The sequence below is a fragment of the Lagenorhynchus albirostris genome, chromosome 3, assembly GCF_949774975.1.
Source record: "Lagenorhynchus albirostris chromosome 3, mLagAlb1.1, whole genome shotgun sequence".
In the NCBI taxonomy this organism is placed as follows: domain Eukaryota; kingdom Metazoa; phylum Chordata; class Mammalia; order Artiodactyla; family Delphinidae; genus Lagenorhynchus; species Lagenorhynchus albirostris.
In genome coordinates, this window is record NC_083097.1 from 129,558,334 (window position 1) to 129,583,042 (window position 24,709).

Here is a 24,709-nt window from a genome sequence, read left to right on the forward strand (position 1 = left end):
TTTATATTAATTCCTAAATGTCAACCTTCTAATGAAATACGTTACCAATTCTAGTGGCAGTATAAATCAGCCATCATTACTAATGTATCTTCAAACTATAAAGCCTTTGAGTAATCATGGAAGAAGAATGATTAACAAAGTCGTTTTGAACACACATCTGTAGCAAAATGCACACAAAAATGAATAAAATGACTGATGACCTTACCTACTGTGGCTACTGTAGCTGAGGCTGAGGAGAGCAAGGACTTGCCCCAACTTCCCCAATAGCCCCATCCGGTCTGGGGTACATCTTTGGAAACAGTCTCCTATTCTTCCCAGTAGCCAGAAAAACAAAGGCAAAGAAAAATGGAAAAATTAGAGGAAAATAAGAGTGTATATACAAGGTAGCTAATTATTGGCCAAAAGTATGGGTGAACAGATACATATTAGTTGGCTCAAAAAGTGTATTGCTTGGCTGACAGATGTATGTTACCTTCAATGTAAGCACCACATAGCAAAGGCAACCACTCATAAAAGCATTTATAGAACTGAGAAAATTGTTTCATGGTTATAAAAAGAAAGAAATAGGTGCAATCCCAATTTGGTACTGATTCCGTATTCCTTTTAACCCTAATACTTTTTAATCTCAATGTTTTAATAGATACTTTACTTTGCCTGCAGCCTGTGATGTCTGAACAGGGAGAACGTCTGAAGTCTCAAGGTCACTGGAAGGTTTGGACTCTGGTCTTTTCCGAGTAGAAGCTACAGGTTCTGATTTACTCTCTGACTTGGCACTTTGGTCAACTGACTCAAAATGCTTGGTTGGCTCACAGTTCTCATCTTCAAGGATGGAAGTTGCTTCAGTTATCACTTCAGTCTCAATATCATCTTTATCCGACATGATTAGATCATTGCCTGGTAAAATAAAAGCCCCCCAACCCCCAAAAATGAATTATATAAGCTTGTTTTTGGTAAAAGTTACTTGAATAAACTTTTTGAGATTATCGAGTCACATGCAGGTGTAAGAAATAGTACAGAGAGATCTAATATACCCTTCACCTAGTTTCCCCCAAGGGAACAATTTGTGTAACTATAGCATATCACAACCAGGATGCTGATAAGATACAATCCTCCAACATTACTCAGATTTCACCAGTTTTACATGCACTCATTTGTGTGTGTGTAATTAGTTCTATGAAATTTTATCACATGCACAGACTCATGTGATACAGAATAGGATTACCACAGTCAGGATACAGAATAATTCAGTTACAAGGATCCCTTGTGTTATCTATTTTTAGCCATGTCCCACCCTCCTCCTAACCCACAGCAACCACTGATATTCTCCATCTCTATAATTTTGTCATTTCAACATGTTATATAAATGCAATCACACAGTATGTAACCTATTGAGATTTACTTTTTTCACTCAGCATAAGTCCCTCAAGATTCATCCAAGTTGTTGTACCACTAGTTTCTCCCTTTTTATTGCTGAGTAGTGTTCTTTGGTATGGATGTATCTCAGTTGTTTCACCATTTACCTGTTGAAGGATGTCTGGGCTGTTTCCAGTTTAGGGCTATTAGGAATAAAATGGCTATGAACATTTATATACAGGTTTTTATGGGAATATAGGCTTTCATTTCCCTGGAATAAATGACCAGAGTGCAATCGATAGTACTTGCTTAATTTTATGAGAAGCTGCCATACTCTCTTCCAAAGTAGCCGTACCATTTTACATTCCCACCAGCAATGTATGAGTAATCAAGTTTCTCTTCATTCTCACCAGCATCTGGCAGTGTTATTTTTCATGTGAACCATTCTGATATAGGTGCACTATGACAGCTTAATATGGCTTTAAGCTTTAAGCTGCATTTCTCTAATGGCTAATGATATTGAACACCTTTTCATGTGTTTATTTGCCATCTGTATATCCTCTTCAGTGAAACAGCTATTTTTATCTTTTGCTCATTTTCTAATTGGATTTTTTTTTTTTACTGTTAAGTTTTGTTTTGTTTTGTTTGCGGTACGTGGGCCTCTCACTGTTGTGGCCTCTCCCGTTGCGGAGCACAGGCTCTGGACGCGCAGGCTCAGCGGCCATGGCTCACGGGCCCAGCCACTCCGCGGCATGTGGGATCCTCCCGGACCGGGGCACGAACCCGTGTCCCCTGCATCGGCAGGCGGACTCTCAACCACTGCGCCACCAGGGAAGCCCTACTGTTAAGTTTTGAGAGCTCTTTTTATATTCTAGATTCAAGTCCTTTGTCAGATATGTGGTTTGTAAACATTTTATCCCAGTTTGTAGCTTATCTTTTCATCCTCTTCATAGAGCTTTTCACAGAGCAGAAGTTTTTAATTTCAATTTATCAACTTTTCCTTTTTTGACATTTAAAAAAAATCTTATTACTCATTAATCATTCCTACCTCAATTTTTCAGAGAGAAGATTATGAAATGTAAGCTACCAGAATAAGATTTACATCAGACTAGCTTTTGAACAGCAATGTTAACAAATCCAATTCCTTCCAGAAGTACAGCTCTTTGACAATTAAAGTCAAGATATTATTGGTGTTTTTATAAGGAGGAGATGCTGGTTTCCAGGATAACCAAGTATTACCAGGGGAGAAATAAACATATCCCACACATACATAGACACACACATACACCCAGACCTCGGTATATATAAGCACATGTTTTTACCAATATACACTAACCACAAAATTAGACCCAATCCATCAATGCCATCAAAACATTTCTAACATACTAAAAAAGAGACATACTAACAACTAAGGCAGGCTGGAAGTAGCACTATAACTGAGGTACACACAAAATGTTAAAAGAACAGAGAGCAAGGAAAAGTATGCTAGGATCAGGAAATAACACTCATGAACTTTAAATACTTGAAAAAAGCATAAAATAGTGATCACAAACTGGGATTTTGAGTCCCAAATCCAGCCTACAGATTTTTTTGTTTGGCCTGCACAGTGCTTAAACTTTTTTCTATACTAATTGGTAACATTTAAAAATCAGAGTTTGTTTACAAATAGAAATTTCTAACTTCCATTGTAAAACTGAAAGATCTGGCGACACTGGGCCCACATTCGACTTGTTAATAACTAGCTCATGCCAAATATTTGCTGGGGATCTTTTAGACAGGGTAGAGTAGTGCTCTCTAGTTCCCCATAATCTCCACCCAAATTCACTTGACTCGTTTATGTTACCTGATTAGCCCCTGTAGGCATCTGAACTTGTAATACCTACCTTAAAGGGCACTTAGGATTCTGACAGATGAAGATGCCAATGAGAGAATTCAAGGGTGTGTAAACAACACAGGGGAAATCTCAAAGGTCTGAGGTATGACAGCGTGGAATACAGACAGATACCAGGAGTAGTTAATACGGCAAAGAGAATGATGGGGAGGCGTAAGCCTAGAAAGGTAGATTTATATAACATCCTGGATCCTAGACCATATGGTATATGATATACATACGTTTCCGAAACACATAGAAAAAACAATCTAGATACAACTATCCATAAACATAAAAACCAACTGTGAAACACTCATTTACTTGCAAACATTTTTTTTGACTACCTGTTGCATGCCAAGCTCTGGAGACTGAGAACTAATTTAAGACACTATTTCTGCCCTACTTACTCCAGAGGCCAAATAGGAAAGGCTACACAGTGCTTGCACAAAGTTCCATCGATGTTTCGTGTAGCTGAAACATTGATGGAATATTTTTTTGCTCTCCTTATGCTGTCTCCAAGTTACAACACACGGTAATATGCATGTAACGTACACATTATATACTATATATAATACGTAGTTAGGCTGACACTCTTCCAACTCTGTACTTGAGTGACTGTGAGAAGTCAGTTCACCTCTCTGCGTCTCCGTTTCTTCATCTGTAAAACGAGGAGAGTACTACCTACTTGCCAGGATTCCTGGAAAGACGAAACGACCCGGTGGATGTGAGGGGTTCGGAACGGAGCCTGGCACGTAACCCCTCACGGGTAAAAGCTGCTGTTAGTACCTGGTGGTTGTCTGGAGGGAGCATTACTATTTTCACTAATATAACGATTTGTCTCGAGATGTACAAAATCCGTTCTCCCTTCTTCCTAATTACAAGAACAGGTGCCAAACCGGAGTTCTGGTGTAAACCTGTGCTCCTAAGTTCTCCGACGCTGACAACGACGAGAATTCCTCACGCAAGCGGAGCGCTTCAATAACCAGAGCACTTCCGCAGCCTCAGCGTCCACCGCGAGGCGCCCGCCCCCCAGCCCCAGGCCGCTTCCTCCCCTTCCGCGGCGGCCCCGAGACCCCGCACCCGGCCTGCCTCCTCCCAGAAAGCCCCGTACCCAGCCCGCCGCCATCCGCACCGCCACCACAGCCGCAGAGAAGCCACTCCCTACTGCCCCGGAAGTCCTCCTTCAGGACGGAGAAGGCCTTGCCTACCTGAGAGAACTTCCGGGTCAAGCAGCCGGTCCAGCCGGAAGGAGCTTGGCGAGGGTCTGGTGAGTGAGGTCGTTGTCTAGGGCTGGGGCGGGGTGGGGGTGGGGGTGGGTTACTAGCGGTGTCGAGGCGTGGGTTTGAGCGGTGGATTGGGGTACAATGTGAAGGAGGGTGGGGTATCCGCTGCCCTTTTGCAAGCCTGGCCTGGGCTGCAGGAGTTCGGCCGTCGTATATTTACGGAGCTCCACATACCTGCCAGGCACTTCTTTGGGCGTTTGGGACATACTGGTTTACGAGCGACTGTGGCTTTGCTCACAAGTAGTTGACAGCCTAGCGGAGGAGACCGACTATAAACAGATCAACAAACAAACACGATTATCTAAGACGGTAGTGAGTGCTTTAAAGAAAATTAAGCAGAATAAAGTGACGGAACGAAGCGAGGGAGTAAACCTTTTGAAGATCTGGTGAAGAGTATTAGAAGCAGAAGGAATAGCAAGTGCAAACGCCTTCTTGTGGGAACAAACCGAGCCAGGCCAAGGAAGAGGAAAAAGGCTACTGTGCGTGGAGCAAAAAGAGGAAGATGAGACCAGAGACTTAAACTGGCCAACCCTTGTAGGGGCTGTGAGCCAGGAGAAGGATTTTGACTTTTATTTGGAAAGCAGTGGAAAAGCCCTGAAGGTTTCTGTGCCCAAGAGTGACATGCTGTGATTTATGACTTTAGGTTACTCCTGACCCTTCATCAGAAAGATGCACCTCTTCACTTGCCCTTGGACAGTGGAATGCATGAAACCCAAAATGACGGCCAGAAAAGCATTAGAGACACCCTCCCTGTAGAGATGTGAAAAACTAAGTCCCAGAGAGGTGAAGGCACCTGGCCTTTTAAGAACCAACGTCTTCCAACTCCATTTAATGCTTTCAGAATGACCATTTTAAAGTCTATACATAATTGTCCCTTCCTAAAACTCTTCAGATGGTTTCCTTTGCTTTGATGGTGCTTCTCTAAATTTAGGGGCATCAGTATCACCTGGGAGCATGTTAAAAATGCCTAGTCCCAAAAAAAACAAGAACACTTTAAGTATAAAATAGAACATGTTTTCCTCTGATTTTCTGTTGTAATGAAATGCATAAAATTGGAGGTTTAAGAATAGAATCTTGGCAAGCCACTTAACTGTCTTATCCTTAAAATACTGCTGATGATAATTATAATAGAAAGTGTTCAAACTTTTTGGTCTTAGTATCCCTTGACACTTTTAAAACTTACTGAGAACGTCAGAGAGTTTTTGTTTGTGTGCTTATAACTATCAATATGCCATTTTTCCCCCTCACCCCTTCCCTCGCCCAGAGTTCCCTCATACCCACCCTCACCCAGCACTCCCTGACACCCTCCCTCTCCCAGAGTTCCTCAGTATGCCATTTTATATATCAAAACAGCTTTTCAAAAATTGTTAATTTATTTAAAATGATACATTCATTACATGTTAACATAAATAGCATTTCTATGAAGAATATTTTCCAAAAAAAAATTATGGGAAAGAATGGCATTGTTTTACATTGTTACAGGGTTTTTTTAGTATCTGGCTTAATAGAAGACAACTAGATTCTCATATCTCCTTCTGCATTCACTCTCTTGTGATAGCATTCATTATGTAGCCTCTGGAAAACTGCACCATATTGTGTGAGAATGAGAGAGAAAAGAGCAAATAATTTTCTAGTATTAATACGAAACTCATTTTGAAAAAGTCTCTGGGACCCCCAGAGGCCCCTGCACCACACTTGGAGAATCGCTGAATTACAGTAAGGTTTTGAAAATCAAAAGATACATGATTTGTAAGTCATTAAAACTACATGCACGGCAAAGATGCAGATGCCCAAGAAATCTGCATCTTTATTTTTTTAATATATTTATTTTATTTATTTATTTTTGGCTGTGTTGGGTCTTCGTTGCTGCGCGCGGGCTTTCTGTAGTTGCAGTGAGCGGGGCTACTCTTCGTTGCAGTGCACGGGCTTCTCATTGCGGTGGCTTCTCTTGTGGAGCACGGGCTCTAGGCGCGCAGGTTTCAGTAGTTGTGGCTTGTAGGCTCTGGAGTGCAGGCTCAGTAGTTGCGGTGCACGGGCTTCTCATTGCGGTGGCTTCTCTTGTTGTGGAGCACGGGCTCTAGGCGCGCAGGCTTCAGTAGTTGTGGCTTGTAGGCTCTGGAGTGCAGGCTCAGTAGTTGCGGTGCACGGGCTTAGTTGCTCCGAGGCACGTGATATCCTCCCGGACCTGGGCTCGAACCGGTGTCCCCTGCATTGGCAAGCGGATTCTTAACCACTGCACCACCAGGGAAGTCCCACATCAGGCACTGTAACGCCAGAGTCCATGTTCCTGACCACATAGCCATGATGACACTGTAACTTTGATCTTGCAAAACTGGAAGAATTGTATTGTGTGGCTATCGTTTGAACTATGTATATACTGGACAGGTAGATCTGAGCATGAGAGTGAGGAGTTCTTTTTTAGTTATATTGAGTTTGAGATACTGGGAGGGTGCGGGGGCAGGGGGAGGTTCAGACTATAGAGAAAAAAATGGGCAAGGAGATCATAAGTCTAAGCTTGTCATATCTATGTCTTTGTGTAGCTTCATAAGCAAATGCTTATGGCAAAAATGATCAAAGTCAAGGGCATAACAACTAACCATGGTTTGAAGCACAGCTTCAGCAAATACAGAGGGTGTTCCTCAGTGTACCAGAAAATATGCTGACATTTGAGCCAAGTGCCCAAAGGCCAGTGATGAGGTGTGTGATGGCTCTAAGATGCTGTTGGGAGCATAAGGGCTATTTAGAAACTTTTTGGAAAATGACCCTCAAAATGATGATTTCTGTTTGCGTATTACTAACCTTTTAATGTTATCTATAGCAGTGGTCGAGTATAAGCACAACAGCTTTACATTTGTTCTCTGAAAGGATAGAGGAGTGCTAACAGCCTGCTCTTCATTTTCTTTCTCCCCTTTGCCAGTTCAGAATGTCACTCTGACCATTTGTGTGCCTCGTGTAAGGAGCTTCTCCATTTTTCAAGTGTAACAGTGCAGGCTGAGGAGAGTGGATAAGCTGTAAATACAGCCTTGAACGCAGTTAGCTATGGAGAATGAACCGTTAATATCCTAGTATACTTGGAGCAAAAACCAATACCATCTGGGCATCAGTGTTTTTCCTTCCTTTGAATTATCCCAGAACTATTTCTGCAAACAGCTGTTTCCTCAGCCAACTTAATATTGAGCCACAAGAATGGAAGTTAGCCACATTACTTCCTTATTTACTTCTGTTGAAAATTGGAAGAGAATGGAAATATTTCTTCTCTCAGAATTTGGCAGGAACAGCAACAAGGCAATCTGTTAGGGATGATAGCTTAGGCGCTTTTCTTTCTTTTTCTTTTTCTTTTTTAATGATATAGCCAATATCCAGAATGATTCTGGAGGGTAAAATCATCTACATTGCTGATTATTCATGATCCTAGAAAAGCTAACGTTTTAGTGTACCTGAAAGATGAAAAAGGAGTTAGATTAAACTTAAATATCACACTTTTCAGTTATCCTAGTCATGCTGAAGAAAGGTAATAAAACATTCTACCAAGTAACTTCATCCACAAGCATAGCATAGCCCCTTTTAACTGTTTACAGGAAGGTGGCACTTTGATTTTCCTTTTTGAACTCTTTCTTCTTAGCCTCCAAATGTCAGCTGCTCCATTGAGAATAGCAGGCATGATATTATGCAAAGTCCCAAACTTTTAAGTGAGTTGCATTTCTAAAGTTCATGAAGTCCTCCTTTCTCTTTTGTTTTCACAGCACAGTTACACTTCTCTTCAGTACTTCTCTTGTATATAGTTAGCTGTCTCTGCCCCTGCCTTCCAGGTTTTGCTGAACTGTCTTTTTTCTCCTACCTGACCGTTTCTCCATTTCCTTCATTGTTTGCACAGTCAGCCTTCATTTTTTGTGGTTTTAATTTTGAATAAAATTAGATAAAGATGTTTATTTCTTTTAACATCTTTATTGGAGTATAATTGCTTTACAATAGTGTGTTAGTTTCTGCTGTATAGCAAAGTGAATCAACTATACATATATCTCCAAGATGTTTATTTCTCAAAAAAAAAAAAAAAAAGGGCTTCCCTGGTGGCGCAGTGGTTGAGAGTCTGCCTGCCGATGCAGGGGACACGGGTTCGTGCCCCGGTCCGGGAGGATCCCACATGCCGCGGAGTGGCTGGGCCCGTGAGCCATGGCCGCTGGGCCTGCGCGTCCGGAGCCTGTGCTCCGCAATGGGAGATGCCACAGCAGTGAGAGGCCCACGTACTGCAAAAAAAAAAAAAAAAAAAAGTCATATTGAAGCCAGGAAGTAGAATTCTATCAGGAGCCGGAGCAGCATGTGTGAGTCCCTCTTTCTCTTCCCCTCTGCAGCTCTTTCCACCACCAGCAGCCCCTATCTCCTGTCTCCTCTCTCTTTCCCTTCTCCACCCCTGTTGTCCTTTCTCTAACCTGATTGCCTCAGCTCCCTATAAGGCTTCTCTTCCTCAGATGGCCCTAACCCACAGTGTCTCAATCCAAATTCCAAGAACAAGATTCTTCTTAGCCAGTGGGTTGACTTCCTCCTGGACCCAAGAAGGCAGGGCTCCAAAAAGGGAAACACGGGCTAGGTAGATCACAACAAAAGCTCTCTACCACAAGCTCAGGACACATTAAAAACAATGTAATATAATGGTTGGGCTCCAAGGTCAGTTTACAATTCCTGTTTGATCCATATCATTGTAAAATATTTATTTGCAATGAGAAAAAGAGGAGTGTGAAATTTAAAGACTGAAATTACCTAGTGGTGTTTCCCCTCCCCCCTCCATGATTTTTAAATGGTTGCATGGTATTCCAAGTAAAAGTGTTTTATTTATCTTAAATAATGGCTTTGCTGTAAGGTGTAGATTTTAGCACCTGAAAGGACCATCAACAATAATAATATCTAGAGCTTATTCAGTGACTACTATTACCAGACTCTGTGTTTTTTATATACTGTCTCATTCAGACCTTGCAATAGTCCTGTGAAAATAGATACTATTATTTTCCCTGTTTTAAAGATGGGGGGACTGAGGCACAGAGAGATTAAATCATTAACAAAAGTCGTAAGGCTGGTTAGAGTCAGAGCCAGGATTGGAGCCCAGGAAACCTGGTTCCAGAGTCTGTACTCTGAACTTCTCTGCTACCCTGCCTTTATCAGAGGCCAGCAAGTATGATGTTCCAGGGTCAACAATCCAGAATGTAATCTGAGTAATAGTTATCTCGTATTGGAAGTGTTCAGACAGTCTGGAGCAGGGCTGTTGTAGAGGAAATGAGGAAGTATATTAGTGATTGCTAGTCCATGGACCCTCTGCCTCAGAATCACCCAGGGAGCTAATTAAAAACCATGAATTCCAAAGTCCAAACGCAGAGGTTCTTATTCATCAGGTCAGTAGGTCTGGGGTGGAACCCAGTAATCTATATTTTTAACAAGTTCTCTAGATGATTGTGATATTCAGCCTGGCTTGGAAACTCTGGACTTGGTAATCTTTTATTGCCACCATTATCTCCTAGGACTAGATGGTAAATGAAGACTTTGAGGGTTAGTGGTTGGTTCAAGGAATGCATTTAGGCATTATGCCTTTAGGATCTTTCGAGATTACAACATTGGTTCTTTTTGTCTCAGAGAATATAACAAGTGCTAGTAAATGCATGTGGGCCTGAATAATTATGATCCCTGTCGTATACCATTCTTCAATTTACAAAGATCCATAACATACTTGGTTATATTCAAACTATTCTCTATCAGTAAGTATTTATTGAACATGTGCGAGTTACGAAACATAGCATCAAAAAAATACAGTCCCTGTGCTTAAAGGGCTCATAGGTGAGATGGTGTAGACTGCCTGGTAGTACAGAGCAGCATATACTAGAGCCAGGTGAATAGTGTAATGGTGAGGGCTACAGGGGTCAGGGAATAGCCATCCTGCATCCAGGTATACTCTGGATCCATACGGGAGGAAGAGCCAGGCCTTGAGAGGAGGCTCAGGGAAGCTGCATGAAGAAGGGATTCCATACAGCAGTAACACTGCCAGGACACTATTGCCCTACAGCCCTGTCACGTGGAGGCTGTCACGTGGAAGCTGTTCATTCCCCTGAAGCTCCTGATCTCAGAGCAGGGAGAGTGAGTCCATTTCTTCTATTTCCAGTGTCTTCTACCTTAGCTGCCTTGATCCTGGGGGAACATTAACACCCCCTTACATGAGGTACCCCACTTTTGAGCCTCTCAGTTCTTTGCTTCACCTTGGACAATTATCTCTTTCACTCACTTCAACCTGCCACTCCAGTTCCCAAAGTCTACCTCCAGTTTTGCTGTTGGTCGAAACTGCTCCCCTCCAGAATCAGGAATCAGACCCATTACTCTCTGGCCACAACTTGTAGCTCTTTTTCCTGAACACCTTCTAACCAGTGACCCCTCTGCTTTTTCCCTGCCCCCATCCCTTTACCTAGATGGCTCTCTTGCATTCTCGATTCCCATTTGTCCTCAGGTCCTATTGCACACCTTACTTTCTCAGGGAGGCTTTCTGCGACATGGTTAGCTCTCCATGTTGGGTGCTCCTGTAGCATCCTGTACTTTCCCTTGGGTAGCATTTAGTGTATTTTGTATGTACTTAGTGCCTATGTCCTCTACCTGACGGAGCTCCGTGAAGGCAGAGACGGTGTCTGTGGTAGAGTAGGTTGGCACAAAGTAGGTGCTCAGTAGACACAGCTGAATAGATTAAAATGTATACCTCTTATCTAAAATAGTAGGTTCTAAACTCTGTAATAAGAAGCGGTGGGGAGCAAAGGAGTGGCAGAATAAGAAATGAGGTGGTATTAGAATAAAGTGGAGTTCTGGGAGATTTGTTTTGTTTTGTTTTCAGTTTGAAAGCAGTCACTGTTTATTAACTGACCAGATTACAAAAATAATCGTGGTAGATACCTTAGTTCATCCTTCTAATAAGCCTGTTGATCTGGTCTTCCCTGTTGGCAGCATCTCCACCTTCTACAAAATGGGTGGTCGTTTTCTTCATTCCACCTCGTGGAGAAGACAATTTGAAGGGCCACAGGAAGTTGTTTGCTTCTTTGAAACGTTTTCCAACAGTATAGATCTCATGAATCAGATCCTCCATGCAGATAATACCGTATTTGCCAAGAGATCGAGCAATCAACACGTTATCCATCAGGGCAATTCGCTTCTCGTTGCTTTTGCCATAACCACGCTTGTAGATCAGTTCATTTACTGACTTCAGGTTTGGGTACCCCCATGCAATCAATGTATGGTTCCACGATTCTCAGCATGTTAATTGAAGGCTCCTCGTGCTTCACAAAGGTGCCATTGAAAATCTGACGGAGGCGAATAAGCTGCAACACCTTTCGAACCTTTGGGCTCACACCATTGATACCTCTGATCCTGATGACAAATGCCAATTTGGGTTCCGCAGGTACGTGGAAGTTGCCAGCTTTTCTTGCCATCCCCGCCGTTCGAATTTCAGTTCTGTACATCTGCTGGTATTCCCTGTGATAGTGCTTAGCTTTTTCATAGATCAACTTCCTCCGTGCCTTTCGAAGCATCTTTTGGGCAAATTTCTTCCTCAGGCACTTGATCTTAAGCTCTGTGAAATTCACTTTTTCTTAAGGGTTTCTGGCACAGCAGGAACCTTCTTTTTCTTCTCTTCTGCACTCTCCATGGTTCCAGCCAGGAAAGAGCTGTTTTGTTTTGTTTTTGTTTTCTCCACAAAGAGAGCAGGCCTCTAGCTCAGAGCCTTCAACAGATGGCAGTATCTCTAGAAGTTAATAACATGACTTTGTTTGCATTGTGCTTATGTGTACAGTTACTTTTATCTACAGATGTGATACAGACTTTCCTTTTAACATAAATGTATGAAAGAAAAATAAGTTTTTTAAAGAAAAGCATAACTAATAATTTGGTTCATGGATATAGCAAAAAAAAAATCATAACGGTAGAAGAAATGAATGAAATTTGGGAAATGCCAACTTGGATGAAGCCATAGGTACTCGTTATGGAAGTCCTGGGGAAAACTTGGAGCGCTTTTTCAGCACACTCATTTCCTGTCACTGTTGAGAACCACGAGTCTAGAATAAAGGACAAAAATCACATCTGCCAATTGTGGTGAAAAAGTTGGGACCTTACATATATCAAGCCCTAGCACAGTGCCTGGCTTACTTCAGTCATTTAATAAATGTTATTTCCATTGTTTCCACCCTCCACTCCCTCCTAATAGAGACCAGGATTCTCCTGCTAACTTATAGTATGCTCTTAAAGAGCAAGTAACAGTGAAGAGGTTAGACCAGATCACTTCTATAATCCCCTGCAGTGCCTAAGTGCTTTGTTTCCTTTAGTGTCATTTTAGTGGGGTTTTGGAAAGAAATGGAAACAAGCACATGTGTTTATCTATTTATGTATAGCAAATTCTGAAGTTCTTTGTTTTACTGTAAATAGTCCGTACTTAAATTGGAAAGAGAAAATTATTGTCATCATCCAACCATCCTTTCAAGGTCTAATGAAGATTAAATGATATTTACAACTTAATGTAATTTAGACTTTGAGTAGTTTAATGGCAAAATACAATGATCAATTGATTTTTATGTTGTATGATCAAGCAGCTTTCACATGAGTATACGGGGAGGTAAATGTCATTTCCAAAACTAATTATTTTGGGCCCTCATAAGAAATAAAGCTAGGTGTTTCATCCCATATTTTATAGAAATAGAATTTGAAATATTTCTTTAAGAGTCAGTGATTTTAGGGGCTTCCCTGGTGACACAGTGGTTAAGAATCCTCCTGCCAACGCAGGGGACACAGGTTTGAGCCCTGGTCTGGGAAGATCCCACATGCTGCAGAGCAACTAAGCCCGTGTGCCACAACTACTGAGCCTGCGCTCTGGAGCCCGTGAGACACAACTACTGAGCCCACGTGCCACAATTACTGAAGCCCGCGCACCGCAACGGAGAGTAGCCCCCCACTCACCGCAACTAGAGAAAGCCTGCGTGCAGCAGCGAAGACCCAACGCAGCCAAAAATAAATAAATTAAATAACTAAATTTTTTAAAAAAGAGTCTGATTTTAAAAGAGGAATCAAATTACCAGGAAGTTCATCATAATCACATAGATTCTTAGACTGGGATATCGTTTTGCTTTTATTTATGATATTTTACTCTTCTTTTAAATGTGTCTGACAATCTTTCCCTGTAGTTTACATCTGTATTTCTACCAACTAGACATTTAAGGTGTCAGTTCCTCCCTTAGCTAATTTTATAGACTTTGAGCTAGAAATCTGGTATTCTTACACACTTAAATATACTGAGTTTTGTTTCTTGATATTGAAGAAATTATTAAAGGAAAATTCTTTTGTCTAACATTCTTGCCCAAGAGGGAGGTTCTATAGCTTCAGAAGTCAGTAACTATTTATGTACATGTAGTAGTGCAGTTTTCTTTCTGATGTTAAAACAAAAAAACTACTTCAGGTAGCCCTGTATTATTTATATCTTATATGTCTGTGTACTTGAATTACTCAAATTTTGAGCTCCATGGTTATGATTATAATGTACCAGTTGATTTAAAGTATTGATATAACGGCATTTGATAATGGTGCAGGTTGGAATAAAAGATCATTAAGCTAAATATTTTAACCTTCATTGGCTCCCTGTTGCTTGGAGTTTGTCAGAGTGAAATAGAATCACAGCATTTCAGAACTGGAAGGGCCCTTAGAGCTTGTCTCATCCAGTCCCTCATTTGACACATGAGAGAACAAGCCCAGCTACTTGCCAAGGACCTACAGCTAGTTAGTAGCAAAGCTAATACCAGAATCTAGGTCTGCCGTTTCCCATTTCAGTGCTCTTTCAACCGATTCCGTTGGGATTTTTAGGTGGTGTTCTCTCTGTTTCACTCCCTAATGTTGATGCCAATTATTCTAATCAGTTTCACATCTGTTTATTTTTAGGACATAGAGTTTCACCCCATTATGAGTCTTTCCTGGTTAAACTTTATATCTGGCTTTCTTTTAGGTTGGTCTCCACTCATCTCTTTTAATCTTGAAGACTTCAAAATATACCTGGATCTACCATTTTTTTTGAAAACTCCAATACCAAGCAATCAATGACCCACCGTGCTCTTGTTATAATATAGAAGCTTTTCAGTTCTCCAACTCTAAACAAGATTTTCTCCCATTTTCCCATGAAGCCACATTGTTGTTTATTCACTTTAGTGGTGAGTGTTACTGTGCCAGCTGCTTTTGCTTTGGAAGATGTAGGCTTCAACCAAATGACCCCTCTGGGAGCAAATCATAGTTCTTCCCATGCATCATTTCTCCCAAGTTTTGAACTCTCAGCGGATTCCCACTCAGGTGATGATGTCATCATAGCCAGAGAGGGAACTAGTGTTTCAATTGAGTGTCTTCTCACAGTCGACCACTATGAAGGTGTCTATTGGTACAACTCAAAAGGACAGCAGCTGGATAACAGAGGCAGAGGTAACTATGCCAGAGTATAATTAATCAAGGTTACTCATTTCCTATTCTTTCTTCTTGGTTTTAAGGCATATTCAACAAGAAATCTCTCAGATGAGGTACTACAGTAAATAGTTAAAACTTTGGAAGGCCTGGAGTATTATACCTATCAGAAAAAGCAAAATAATGGTAATTACTTAACCAGAAGAAAATAGAGAATAGTTATAAATTTAAAAGGTGTTCACATAATGATGGTGAGCTGTTTTCTCTCCTCTTGGTGAGCTGGTTTCCTTCTTCATTCAAGGTAGACTCCATCAGGGTTGCTGCATACAGCTGTGCAGGCTACGCGCTGCACAACTCCAGGGGCACCATTCACCTAGACTGTAATGTGAGTAGTACAGAGTGCTGGCCCTGTGTGAATACAGCAAGAAGGATTTGCGTTAGACTTAGAGTCATAAATAAGAATGTTTTGCTCAGAAATGAGTTACTAAAAATGTTGGAGGAAATCCAGGATGTTTTTAAAAATAGTTATAAAGATCTGTGCATAAAACTTTAAGTCCCTCGGAATCAGAAGGGCACTGAGGAGGAACTCTATAAGCCCTTTCTGTTCATACCTTAATTTACTTGAAAACAGGAGAGTTTCCCTTGTATTTTTTTTTTTGTCTGTCAGTCTTAAAAAATCACACAAACATCATAATAATGTGACCAAGGTCTACTTTTTGACAGGTTTTTATTTGATTATGCTGTTTATGAACCCGTAAACACATCTTAATCAGAATACTATTTCTTTTAATTAGTGTTCTGTTAGAAAGATTTTTTTTTTTTTGAAGACTACTTGTGTTAAAACACCTTAGGAAGAAATCTCCATGAAATATCAATGGGATAAAGATTAAATTCTGGGATCCTCACAAACTACACTTTTCGGAAAAGGCCCCTTTATATTTTTTGCTAGAAAGATAGTCTAATCTCTTGGAATATAAGGATATTTGGCTATTCATATTAGAGTGGAAAACAGAAAAGGAGACAGATGGTGCTTCCTTCTAAAGTATACGCTAAACATTTTAACCTTCTGCAAACTGAGTAACTGGCCACCAAGGGATTGAAGAGTTGGAATGTTAGAAAGAACAGAGCTTCTTAAGAATATAGACCTATTAAATCAGAATCTCTACAGTGGTGCCCAGAAAGCAGAATCTCTAGAGTGGTATTTTGAACATGATTTGGGGTTCCCTGTTTGGATCCACTGAACTAGACTCTTATCTCGTTTGGCTCTAGGGTTCTAACAAACCCATTTAAGATGTGGGTTAATCAATATGATTATTACGGACTGACTGTATAGACAAAGCTTCGGTCAGGATGAGACCAGCCAAGTGGAATGACAGTTTTATTTTCCTATTTTGCCCTTACTTTGAAAACCACTAACATCTGTCATTGATGCTTTCAGCAGCAGCTCTGGACAATTATATTAAATTTTATGAATCTCAAGTGAGAAGAGTTTAAAGAGCATATTAGTCTAGTATAAGGTTCGTAAATCTTGAGCTATTATCAGCAAGTGAGCTAGAGCGTTCAGATTGTGGTTATAGTGGTTGATGAATGGAGTCTATGTAGTTCATCATACCGTGGATTCACAGGGTATCCTTTTCATAGCTCCAAGTTTATAGAACAGAAGTTTATAAAATAATGACTCTATTCATAACTACATGTTTTCCTCTTTTTACTTTAGTAAAAATATAACTAGAATTTACATAAATTTTGATGATGATAAGAATGGGCACAATCCACAGTACTTACTAATTGATGTGCCACCCAAATATTCCTGAACCATAGAATCTCAGGGATGAAAGCGATCTGGAAAATTAGACATTGAAATGGTGCTTAACAAGCAGTCACCCAGCCTCCTCTGGGACACCACCTCTAGGCATTGGGACTCATACCTACACCGCACATCTATCCCATCTTTGAATGGCTTTCATAGTTAAAAAACAGAGTACACTGAGAACTTACCACAAAGGTGAGAATTGTGCAGGCAGAGCCAAGTTGTTGTTTTTTTTTCCAAGTTATTAAAGGATGTTGAATCACGGTGGGTGGTCAGTGTGCTTTGTTTTTCATACTCATGTGCTTTGGTATACGCGTTCCCTGAATGAAGATACCTTCACGTATGGAAGAGAGGCAGCATGTTTTAGGTTTAAAACAAGCCTAGGCATCTTAAGGGCAACTTTTTTCTCTCTCCCAAGCTGGTCATTTAGCCTCGCTTGTGAAACATATCTTTTGGCTTGTGCTTCATTTACTCCTGCCAGAAAAACAAGATACTATCATCAGCCAACCTTTTCTAACAAGACAAATTAACATGTGCAAGGCATGCCAGATTAGCCACTTAGTAATTGAAGAAATGCATTAAATTGGTAGGGTTTTTTAAAAATAGTTTTTGTCTTAAATAAATAAGTTCATTATTGAAAGTAAACAGTTTAAAAGGAAGTAAAAATTACTCATAAGCCATTATAAATAACCATTGTTTTATATTTCTGAGGCACATCCTTCTATTTATGAGAAAGTCTAGGTAGAGACTGTGATATAGACACACACACACGTGTAAATATTTCTTTTTAAGTTTAGTCATTTAGCATTATGTCGACACACCTGTCTCCCTGAAAGGCTTCTTACATCTGGCAGTGAAAAGGTAGTTATGATAATCATTAGAGTCAGGAAGATCTTGATTCCCTTTTTTAAGTTCCAGGCTGTTTAAATTCTGACTCTGAACATAAAAAGTCTGCCCTTTCTTACATCTTTTAAGGAAATAGCAGAGCCTAATAGAAGAGTTGATTTAAAGTACTCTCATGAAGAGGTGGAATATTGATAAGGCAGTTGGCATATTTAGCAATAGTATTCTTTATGCTGTAATTTTTTATTTCTGTTGGGTTATCAGGTGGAAAATGGTTGGTTTCTGATAACTTCCTGAATATCACCAACATAGCCTTTGCTGACCGTGGGCTCTATACATGTTTTATCACGTCTCCGATCCGTGCCTCCTACTCGGTCACCCTGCGTGTTATCTTCACCTCGGGAGACATGAGTGTCTACTACATGGTGGTTTGCCTGATTGCCTTTACAATCACTCTCATCTTGAATGTCACACGGCTGTGCATGATGAGCAGCCATCTTCGTAAAACTGAGAAAGCCATCAATGAATTCTTCCGAACTGAAGGGGCAGAGAAACTTCAGAAGGCCTTTGAGATCGCAAAACGCATCCCCATCATCACCTCAGCCAAGACTCTGGAGCTCGCCAAAGTCACACAGTTTAAAACCATGGAGTTTGCTCGTTATATTGAAGAACTGGCAAGAAGCGTCCCTCTGCCACCTCTTATTCTAAACTGTCGGGCCTTTGTAGAGGAAATGTTTGAGGCTGTGCGAGTGGATGACCCTGATGACATGGGAGAAAGAATTAAAGAGAGACCTGCCTTGAATGCTCAGGATGGCATCTTTGTCATTAACCCAGAGATGGGCCGGAGTAATTCACCAGGAGGAGATTCGGATGATGGTTCCCTGAGTGAACAAGGCCAGGAGATAGCAGTTCAGGTTTCTGTCCACCTTCAGTCAGAGACCAAAAGTATTGATACAGATTCTCAAGACAGCAATCGTTTCAGCCCGCCTGATGATACAGGATCTGCTGAATTGAACTCTAACTACAAAGATGGGGCATATGAAAGCTGCCAGCTGTGAGCTACCCCAGTACCTACAAAAATGGCTCTCAGAAAAGGAACCTGTTTCATGCAGGAAATAACATTTTTACCAAAAGATAAGTAGGACTTTCCCCTTGCTCATATTAAGCACATCAGGACATGAATTGTTACCAAAATCTTTCTAAAAATTCAGTGTTTTCCCTATCTGATCTTTCTCAGTCATTTACCGTGAGCTTGATTAAATGACACATGTTGAGATTTAGAGGGGCCTGAGACATCAGCCTAATGGGGAAAGTACCACACCCAGAATTACGTGGCTTCTCTTCTGGTCATGGTTCTTCCATTGTTAGGGCTGACACTTATCTTTAGGCCTCAGTTTTCCCACTAAGAAGATGAGGGATTTGCACTGGATGATATCTAAAGACATTTCTGGCCCTCTAACTTCTTACCTGCCACCTTTAAACCAAAAGAATCTTCAGCCCATTTCTGAATAAACGCTTCCCTAGACTTTGAGTCCCTTTTTGTGGAAAGGACCAAGCTGAACCTTTGTGAATTGGATTCTCACGCCAATGCTATGCATAGAGGTGTGGGTGTTTTTCAGATGTCTTGCTGGTGGAGCATACAGTTGTATATGCTAGGTTGACTGTCTCCAGTGTAGCCCATGTCTGTATCGTTATACAGATACCGGGGAGCTAACTGCTCATTAGTAAGCTACTTTCCATGAGTAAATTGGAACTTGTGGGGGTGTATCATGTCTTTTTAACTTACTGAGGCATCATTTAGCTCATTGAGCCGGCAGTGATTTCCCAACTGTTCTCCAAAAGTGAACAGTTCGTTCCTAAAGAATAATGTCTTCATTGTTTTTAGAATAAGAAACAATGTCAAATCATCTATGTCTGGTAAATTAATGGATTTTGACATTTCTGTGCATAGAATTTCTCAGGCTTTCCCTGTTTAAAAGTACTGGACTCTATGAGATAGTTCTGTGTTTGGGATCCCATTCCAGGAGAAAACCCGCAGCTGAATTCCTCTTTAGACCTCTGTCAACACTCTTGCCCTCCGTGGTCTTTAATATGGTGCTAAAGGTTGCATGCCTTCTTATCTTGTTCGTCTTGTTTATATTTTATTGTTGAGGTTTTTATTTTTGTGTACTTCAGGTGTAGAATTTTGAGCTAGGGCTGCTTTTGTGGCCTTTCCGAGAAGCACTAACCTGAAATAAGATTAGATAATGGTGTGTGGTGTATGTTACTATATTAAATATATAGATACTAATACAGATGGATATATATACACACACATACAGATGATCTAGACATAAAGAGGGAGAAAAATTATGAGGGATGCCACCTGATTCAACTGTGTATAATAAACACTTAGGACAGTATTTCTTGCCTGGCTGAGATCTGATATAATGGAATTGTACATACTCTTCAGAATAATTTCTTCAGCTACAGTAAGCTTGGCGTCATATAATTTTAAGAATTTGGCAGTGGAGCTCCATGTGCTTCACGTTTCTTCATTTGGCTTCTGATTACTGAAGCATTACTTGAACAGAGGTTCCTGAGAGAAATGTTTGGGAGAGGTTTTTATCAGGATTTTAATTTCAAATGGAGGAAGGCAGGAAATTCGAAGTGTGACCAGATAGAACTCCTTTCTCCTTTGTGAAGGCTTATCAGAAGTAATCATCTGCTCTCGATAGCATGAATGGATCGATGTGCAGTTTTATCAGATGGCATTACAGATAATGATAATGCTGCCTTTTCTGTCTCTCAGGCTGTTTCCATGGAAACCTCCAGAGCCAAACAAAAGCTACCCGTCATTTAGCCAAAGCTTGTCTTGGCTCATAGACCTGTATTTCTTTAAAGAACACTGTTTTCATACATTTGGCTATGAGAGCAAGGGCTCTTGAACATGCCCTAGATTATAGAATACTTTTTCCCTTCCCAGAATGTTTCTCTTGAAAATGTAAAAAAATTTTAAATCCCTTGTCTGAGGTCTGTCCCCTGAATGTCCCTCAGATCTTTAGATAGCACCTTGCAACCTGTCCCAATATAGCAGGTTTGGGGGCATTTTTAGAATGTAGCTTGTCACATTAAAGAGAATGGATTTACCCCACATGTTCTCATAACAGACATGGGCATTTGGGACCTTAATGTAGACATATTTAATGATCAAAGTCCTGAGAAACAGGGCTTTGGAAAAATACAAGAAATATTGGGAAAAAAATAAGTTTGCACAATACTGTATAACAAGTATAGGCTACTCCAGTGTATCCTAGATAAATCACTTTAGAAATGTAACGGTGACTTAATTTGGTGGCCAAAGTAACTGGATTACTTTGAGTATTCCAGGTTAAGGTGCCACTGATAAGGAATTAAAGTAGGTCAAAATTTAAGTGGAGCTGGCATTACTTTCTAAATCTAGTTGTTCAGAGGAAGAAAACCACACTCACTAACATTTTCTGTAGCTAATCAAATACTCTTCATATATTATTAATACTCATGCTGTCTTTTTGTAAAATCCTTAACCTTTTGAACTTAAACTCCAGTAACAGTCTTTTGACAATAGTGGTGGTGTAATTATCCTTCTGTCTTGCTAGATTTTATGGTTAGTGAAAATGCCTTTACTCAACAAACTGTATTTGAAATAGTAATGTCATCTCATTTACAAATTCTATCTTGTATTGTGATTTAATGAACCTTACTGTCCTTATGAAATGAAATGGTGGCTTTGTGAAATAAATTTACCAAAAATAGACATGTGAACATTTTTAGAGATTCCTTACCAGCTGAAATCAGACAGACAGGCATCTTTTGAGCTGATACCGCGATTAGTTTATAGGCAGTTTGATAAGCCTGTCCTCAAAGTCGCATCTGTTCTGATAGTTTAGTTCTTGAGTCTGGCCCAGTGAGCGTTTATATTTCCTACCAACTACCTTGATATAAATATCTTGGGAGTCGCTGACCTGGAATGGTTGTGAGGAGGCTCCCGGCTTCTTCACCTCACTTATCACGTATTTTAAAGTCGAAATACCCAGCTTCCCTTTTGTCCTCCAGCCACAGTGAACCCCTTGGCACAGTCCTCTCCACGCCCTGCATGTAGTTTCAACCTAAATCAGAGTTTGTATTCTGTGTCACAGAGCAGCATGGGAGCGTGAATGCTTGTTTTCCAGGGCCCGGCCAGTCATGGGTGCTAGCCTTGCCTCCTCACCCAGCTACGGTAACACAAGTATACCAGATTTCCTGAATCACTATTACGAGAACACAGTCTTTTGTCCCCTAGGCCAGCAATGTTAGACGTGCTAAGCCTTGGGCTTCCCTGGTGGCGCAGTGGTTGAGAGTCCGCCTGCCAATGCAGGGGACACGGGTTCATGCCCCGGTCTGGGAAGATCCCACATGCCGCAGAGCGGCTGGACCCATGAGCCATGGCTGCTGAGCCTGTACGTCCGGAGCCTGTGCTCCGCAACGGGAGAGGCCACAGCAGTGAGAGGCCCGCGTACCACACACACACACACAAAAAAGTGCTAAGCCTTATGCATAAACTCCTAGATTCTCAACACATTTCATAAGAGTAAATGAGTTGTTTAATATGGTTCAGATGATGTTTAAATGGTTACCATGTTAATGAATACTTACATTATAATTTTGTCCTTTTTTTAAAAAAAGTTGTACTTGAATGTAATGTATTAAATGTTCAGTGGAGTGTATTTCATTTGTCTGAAGTCTTCTATAGAGATACATTCTTTTTTTTTTTTTTTTTTTTTGCGGTAGACAGTCAAAGTCTGTACCTTTTTATCAGGAAGGCGATAGCTTTCCAGAAGCCTCACCTGACTTCCACTATACAGCTTCCAGAACTAGGTTACCTGACTACCTGCAGTAACTGTAAGAAAGCTTGGGAAGATGAAATTGTATATTTTTTCACTGGACATATTGCAGCAAAGTGTTTTATTATTAAGAAAGTGAAGAATGGAAGTTGTAGGCAACTGGTAATGTGCAATAAGGTCAACTTCACTTGAATTACAGGAGCAAAATGTGGTTGTGTGGTGGATATAGTTGCAAACCATGTTCCTTGAAGATACTCACATGTATGGATGAAGAACATTGTGTACCATATCAGTAAACAAAGGATGTTGCAGCCATCAAGCCATCAGCCACTACAGCCACCCTGACTGTGCACCCTGAGGGGATTCAGGATGGAGAAAAACAGGATACCAGCCTAGATAGTTAAGGTGTACATCAATGAGCCCAGGCTCTTACATCTTCCCATACATAGAGAAGTATTAAGTTCATTAACTTGAGATGTCTGGTTTTTCTTTAATTAACTAATCTTTTGCTGTTCTGACTACCTGTTTTTTGTTGCAAAAATTCATGTATATCCTGGCTACTCCCTTACCTCTTCAGAACAGTCCCTCAGAACTATCTGAAAGGCCACTTCCCAGGCTTAAGTCCTCAGTATGTCTGCCGAATAAAACATAATTCTCAACTTTTAGGTTGTGCATTTTTTTCAGTCCACACATGCATGAACAAAGCAAGAATCAGAAGCATTAAATCTTAGGTTAAATCTTCAAGCCATCACTTATGTAGTCTCCCATACACGTGGCTCAAACAGCAGACAGACAAGTTATGGGATTCTGCTGGGGCATAATTGGCTTATCTTAACCTATTTATTCATTATCAGATACGTACTGGCCACCTGCTATGAGCAAGCAATAACAAAGTTCCTAGGGGACAACAAGGTTGGCCTATTGGAGAAAGAGAAGAAATAAGCCTGTGTGGCTGTGAGGGGAGAATGTCAGAGAAGCAGGCAGGGGCCGGGAATAAGGTTAAAAGATTTCAAAGCTCTTTCTGGCTGTCCCCAGCAATGTGTTTCTTAGAAGAAATGCTAGCAGTGCCTAATTTGGAAGAGGAGATTTACCAATTTAGGGAAGGAAGTTTTATCATTCAGTAGTACTATTCGTTTTGTCCTGAAATCATCTGCAGCTAAAAAAAACAAAACACAACTCGATTGTCCTAATTTTCTTTAAGGAATCAAACTCCTTCAGAGCCCCTTAAATTCCAGTCATGTCCTCGAGTTTTCATGTTTTCACTGGAACCTATTGATTAGGAAATATATATGTAAATATACATATGTTGCTCCATCTGCCTGGATGATCGAGGCTGCTGCCAGCGTGCTGCTTCTTCCTGACAGTTGGAAACACTCTGCTTTGCCTCCTGCTTAGCCGTGTGAGAAGGAGGACTCAAGTGTCCTAAGTGATAATAAATCAGCCTTCAAGGGGGCCTTCTTACAATAGAAGAGCCACCCCCTGGGAAAGTTTGTCCCTAAGCAGAAGGGAAGTTTATCAGGAGGAACTCCCACTGAGGGGTAGTTTTGCCATGTGAATTTCATTGCTCTTTCAGAAACTACAGGCAGTTGGACCATGCCTGAGTCTACTCTGCTCAAGTCCCTTGACCCTTTGAACACCTAAGGCTATGCCTATTCAATTTTTCAACAGATGTTTGTCACACATAAACTAGGGACATTATCATGAGTAAAATCAGAGGTGGTCCCTGCTCTTTGGGAACTGACAGCCTATGGGAAGACAGATCCTATTCAAAAAGTCACACGCAGGGTAGATAATTAAAAACTGAGAAGTGTGCTAGAAAATGATTCTCTGAGAGCTTGGAACAAAGGAATCCGATCTCATTAGAGGTCAGAGAAGAATCCCCTGAAGAAGTGACACTAGCAGCTGCAGGCATTGCTTGAGGGCTTATTATGTTTCTGTCCTCAGCCAGAGACAGAAACGTAATCGAATGCTGCTTAGAAGGAATTTATAGACCTGTTTAAAAAGTAAGATGTTCCTACAAATAAACCATCTGAAAGAGACAGTGTGGCATCAAGTGCTAAATGGATTAGCACTAGATAATAAAAGCTTAAGGAGTTAAAGATGAAAAGTGAGTGGTAGCAGAGGGTGGGCAATACCTTGTGGATGGGGTGAGATTTGAGCCAGGCCAGGAGGATGAATAAGCCTTGGACAGTGAAGGAAAGGTGTTAATCTGGTCATGGAACTCAGAAATCTTCAATGGTGCCCTGCTGTCTTAGCAGTAAAAAAA

At 40.8% G+C, this 24,709-nt stretch overlaps 2 protein-coding genes and 1 pseudogene across 3 annotated transcripts in view; 1 reads left to right on the forward strand and 2 right to left on the reverse strand.

Annotated features, from left to right (window-relative positions):
- The window catches only part of FAM114A2 (family with sequence similarity 114 member A2), a 38,211-nt gene extending 33,839 nt beyond the window's left edge, over positions 1–4,372 (reverse strand). The window contains exons 1-3 of one of the 2 annotated variants that reach the window (XM_060144078.1): positions 4,356–4,372; positions 650–894; positions 206–305 (exon numbers count right to left, since the gene is read on the reverse strand). In XM_060144078.1, the coding sequence (XP_060000061.1) occupies positions 206–305; positions 650–880 (331 nt within the window). In that variant the 5' untranslated portion in view covers positions 881–894; positions 4,356–4,372. Of the gene's footprint in view, positions 1–205; positions 306–649; positions 895–4,334 lie in introns of both variants that reach the window. The other variant, XM_060144077.1, reaches the window with a different exon arrangement.
- Positions 4,373–4,452: 80 nt separating this feature from the next.
- On the forward strand, positions 4,453–23,106 carry MFAP3 (microfibril associated protein 3). Its single transcript, XM_060144070.1, has 3 exons — positions 4,453–4,490; positions 14,507–14,970; positions 17,867–23,106. The coding sequence occupies exons 2-3, from the start codon at positions 14,676–14,678 to the stop codon at positions 18,658–18,660; spliced, it is 1,089 nt and encodes a 362-aa protein (XP_060000053.1). The 5' UTR covers positions 4,453–4,490; positions 14,507–14,675; the 3' UTR covers positions 18,661–23,106.
- On the reverse strand, positions 11,402–12,169 carry LOC132518537 (large ribosomal subunit protein uL30-like; annotated as a pseudogene).
- Positions 23,107–24,709: the final 1,603 nt, after the last annotated feature.

Coding starts and splice junctions, on each gene's coding strand:
- MFAP3 (XM_060144070.1), top strand. CDS start 14,676: ATGAAGCCACATTGTTGTTTATTCACTTTAGTGGTGAGTGTTACTGTG. Junction 14,971..17,866: donor GCTGGATAACAGAGGCAGAG/GTAACTATGCCA, acceptor TTGGGTTATCAG/GTGGAAAATGGTTGGTTTCT.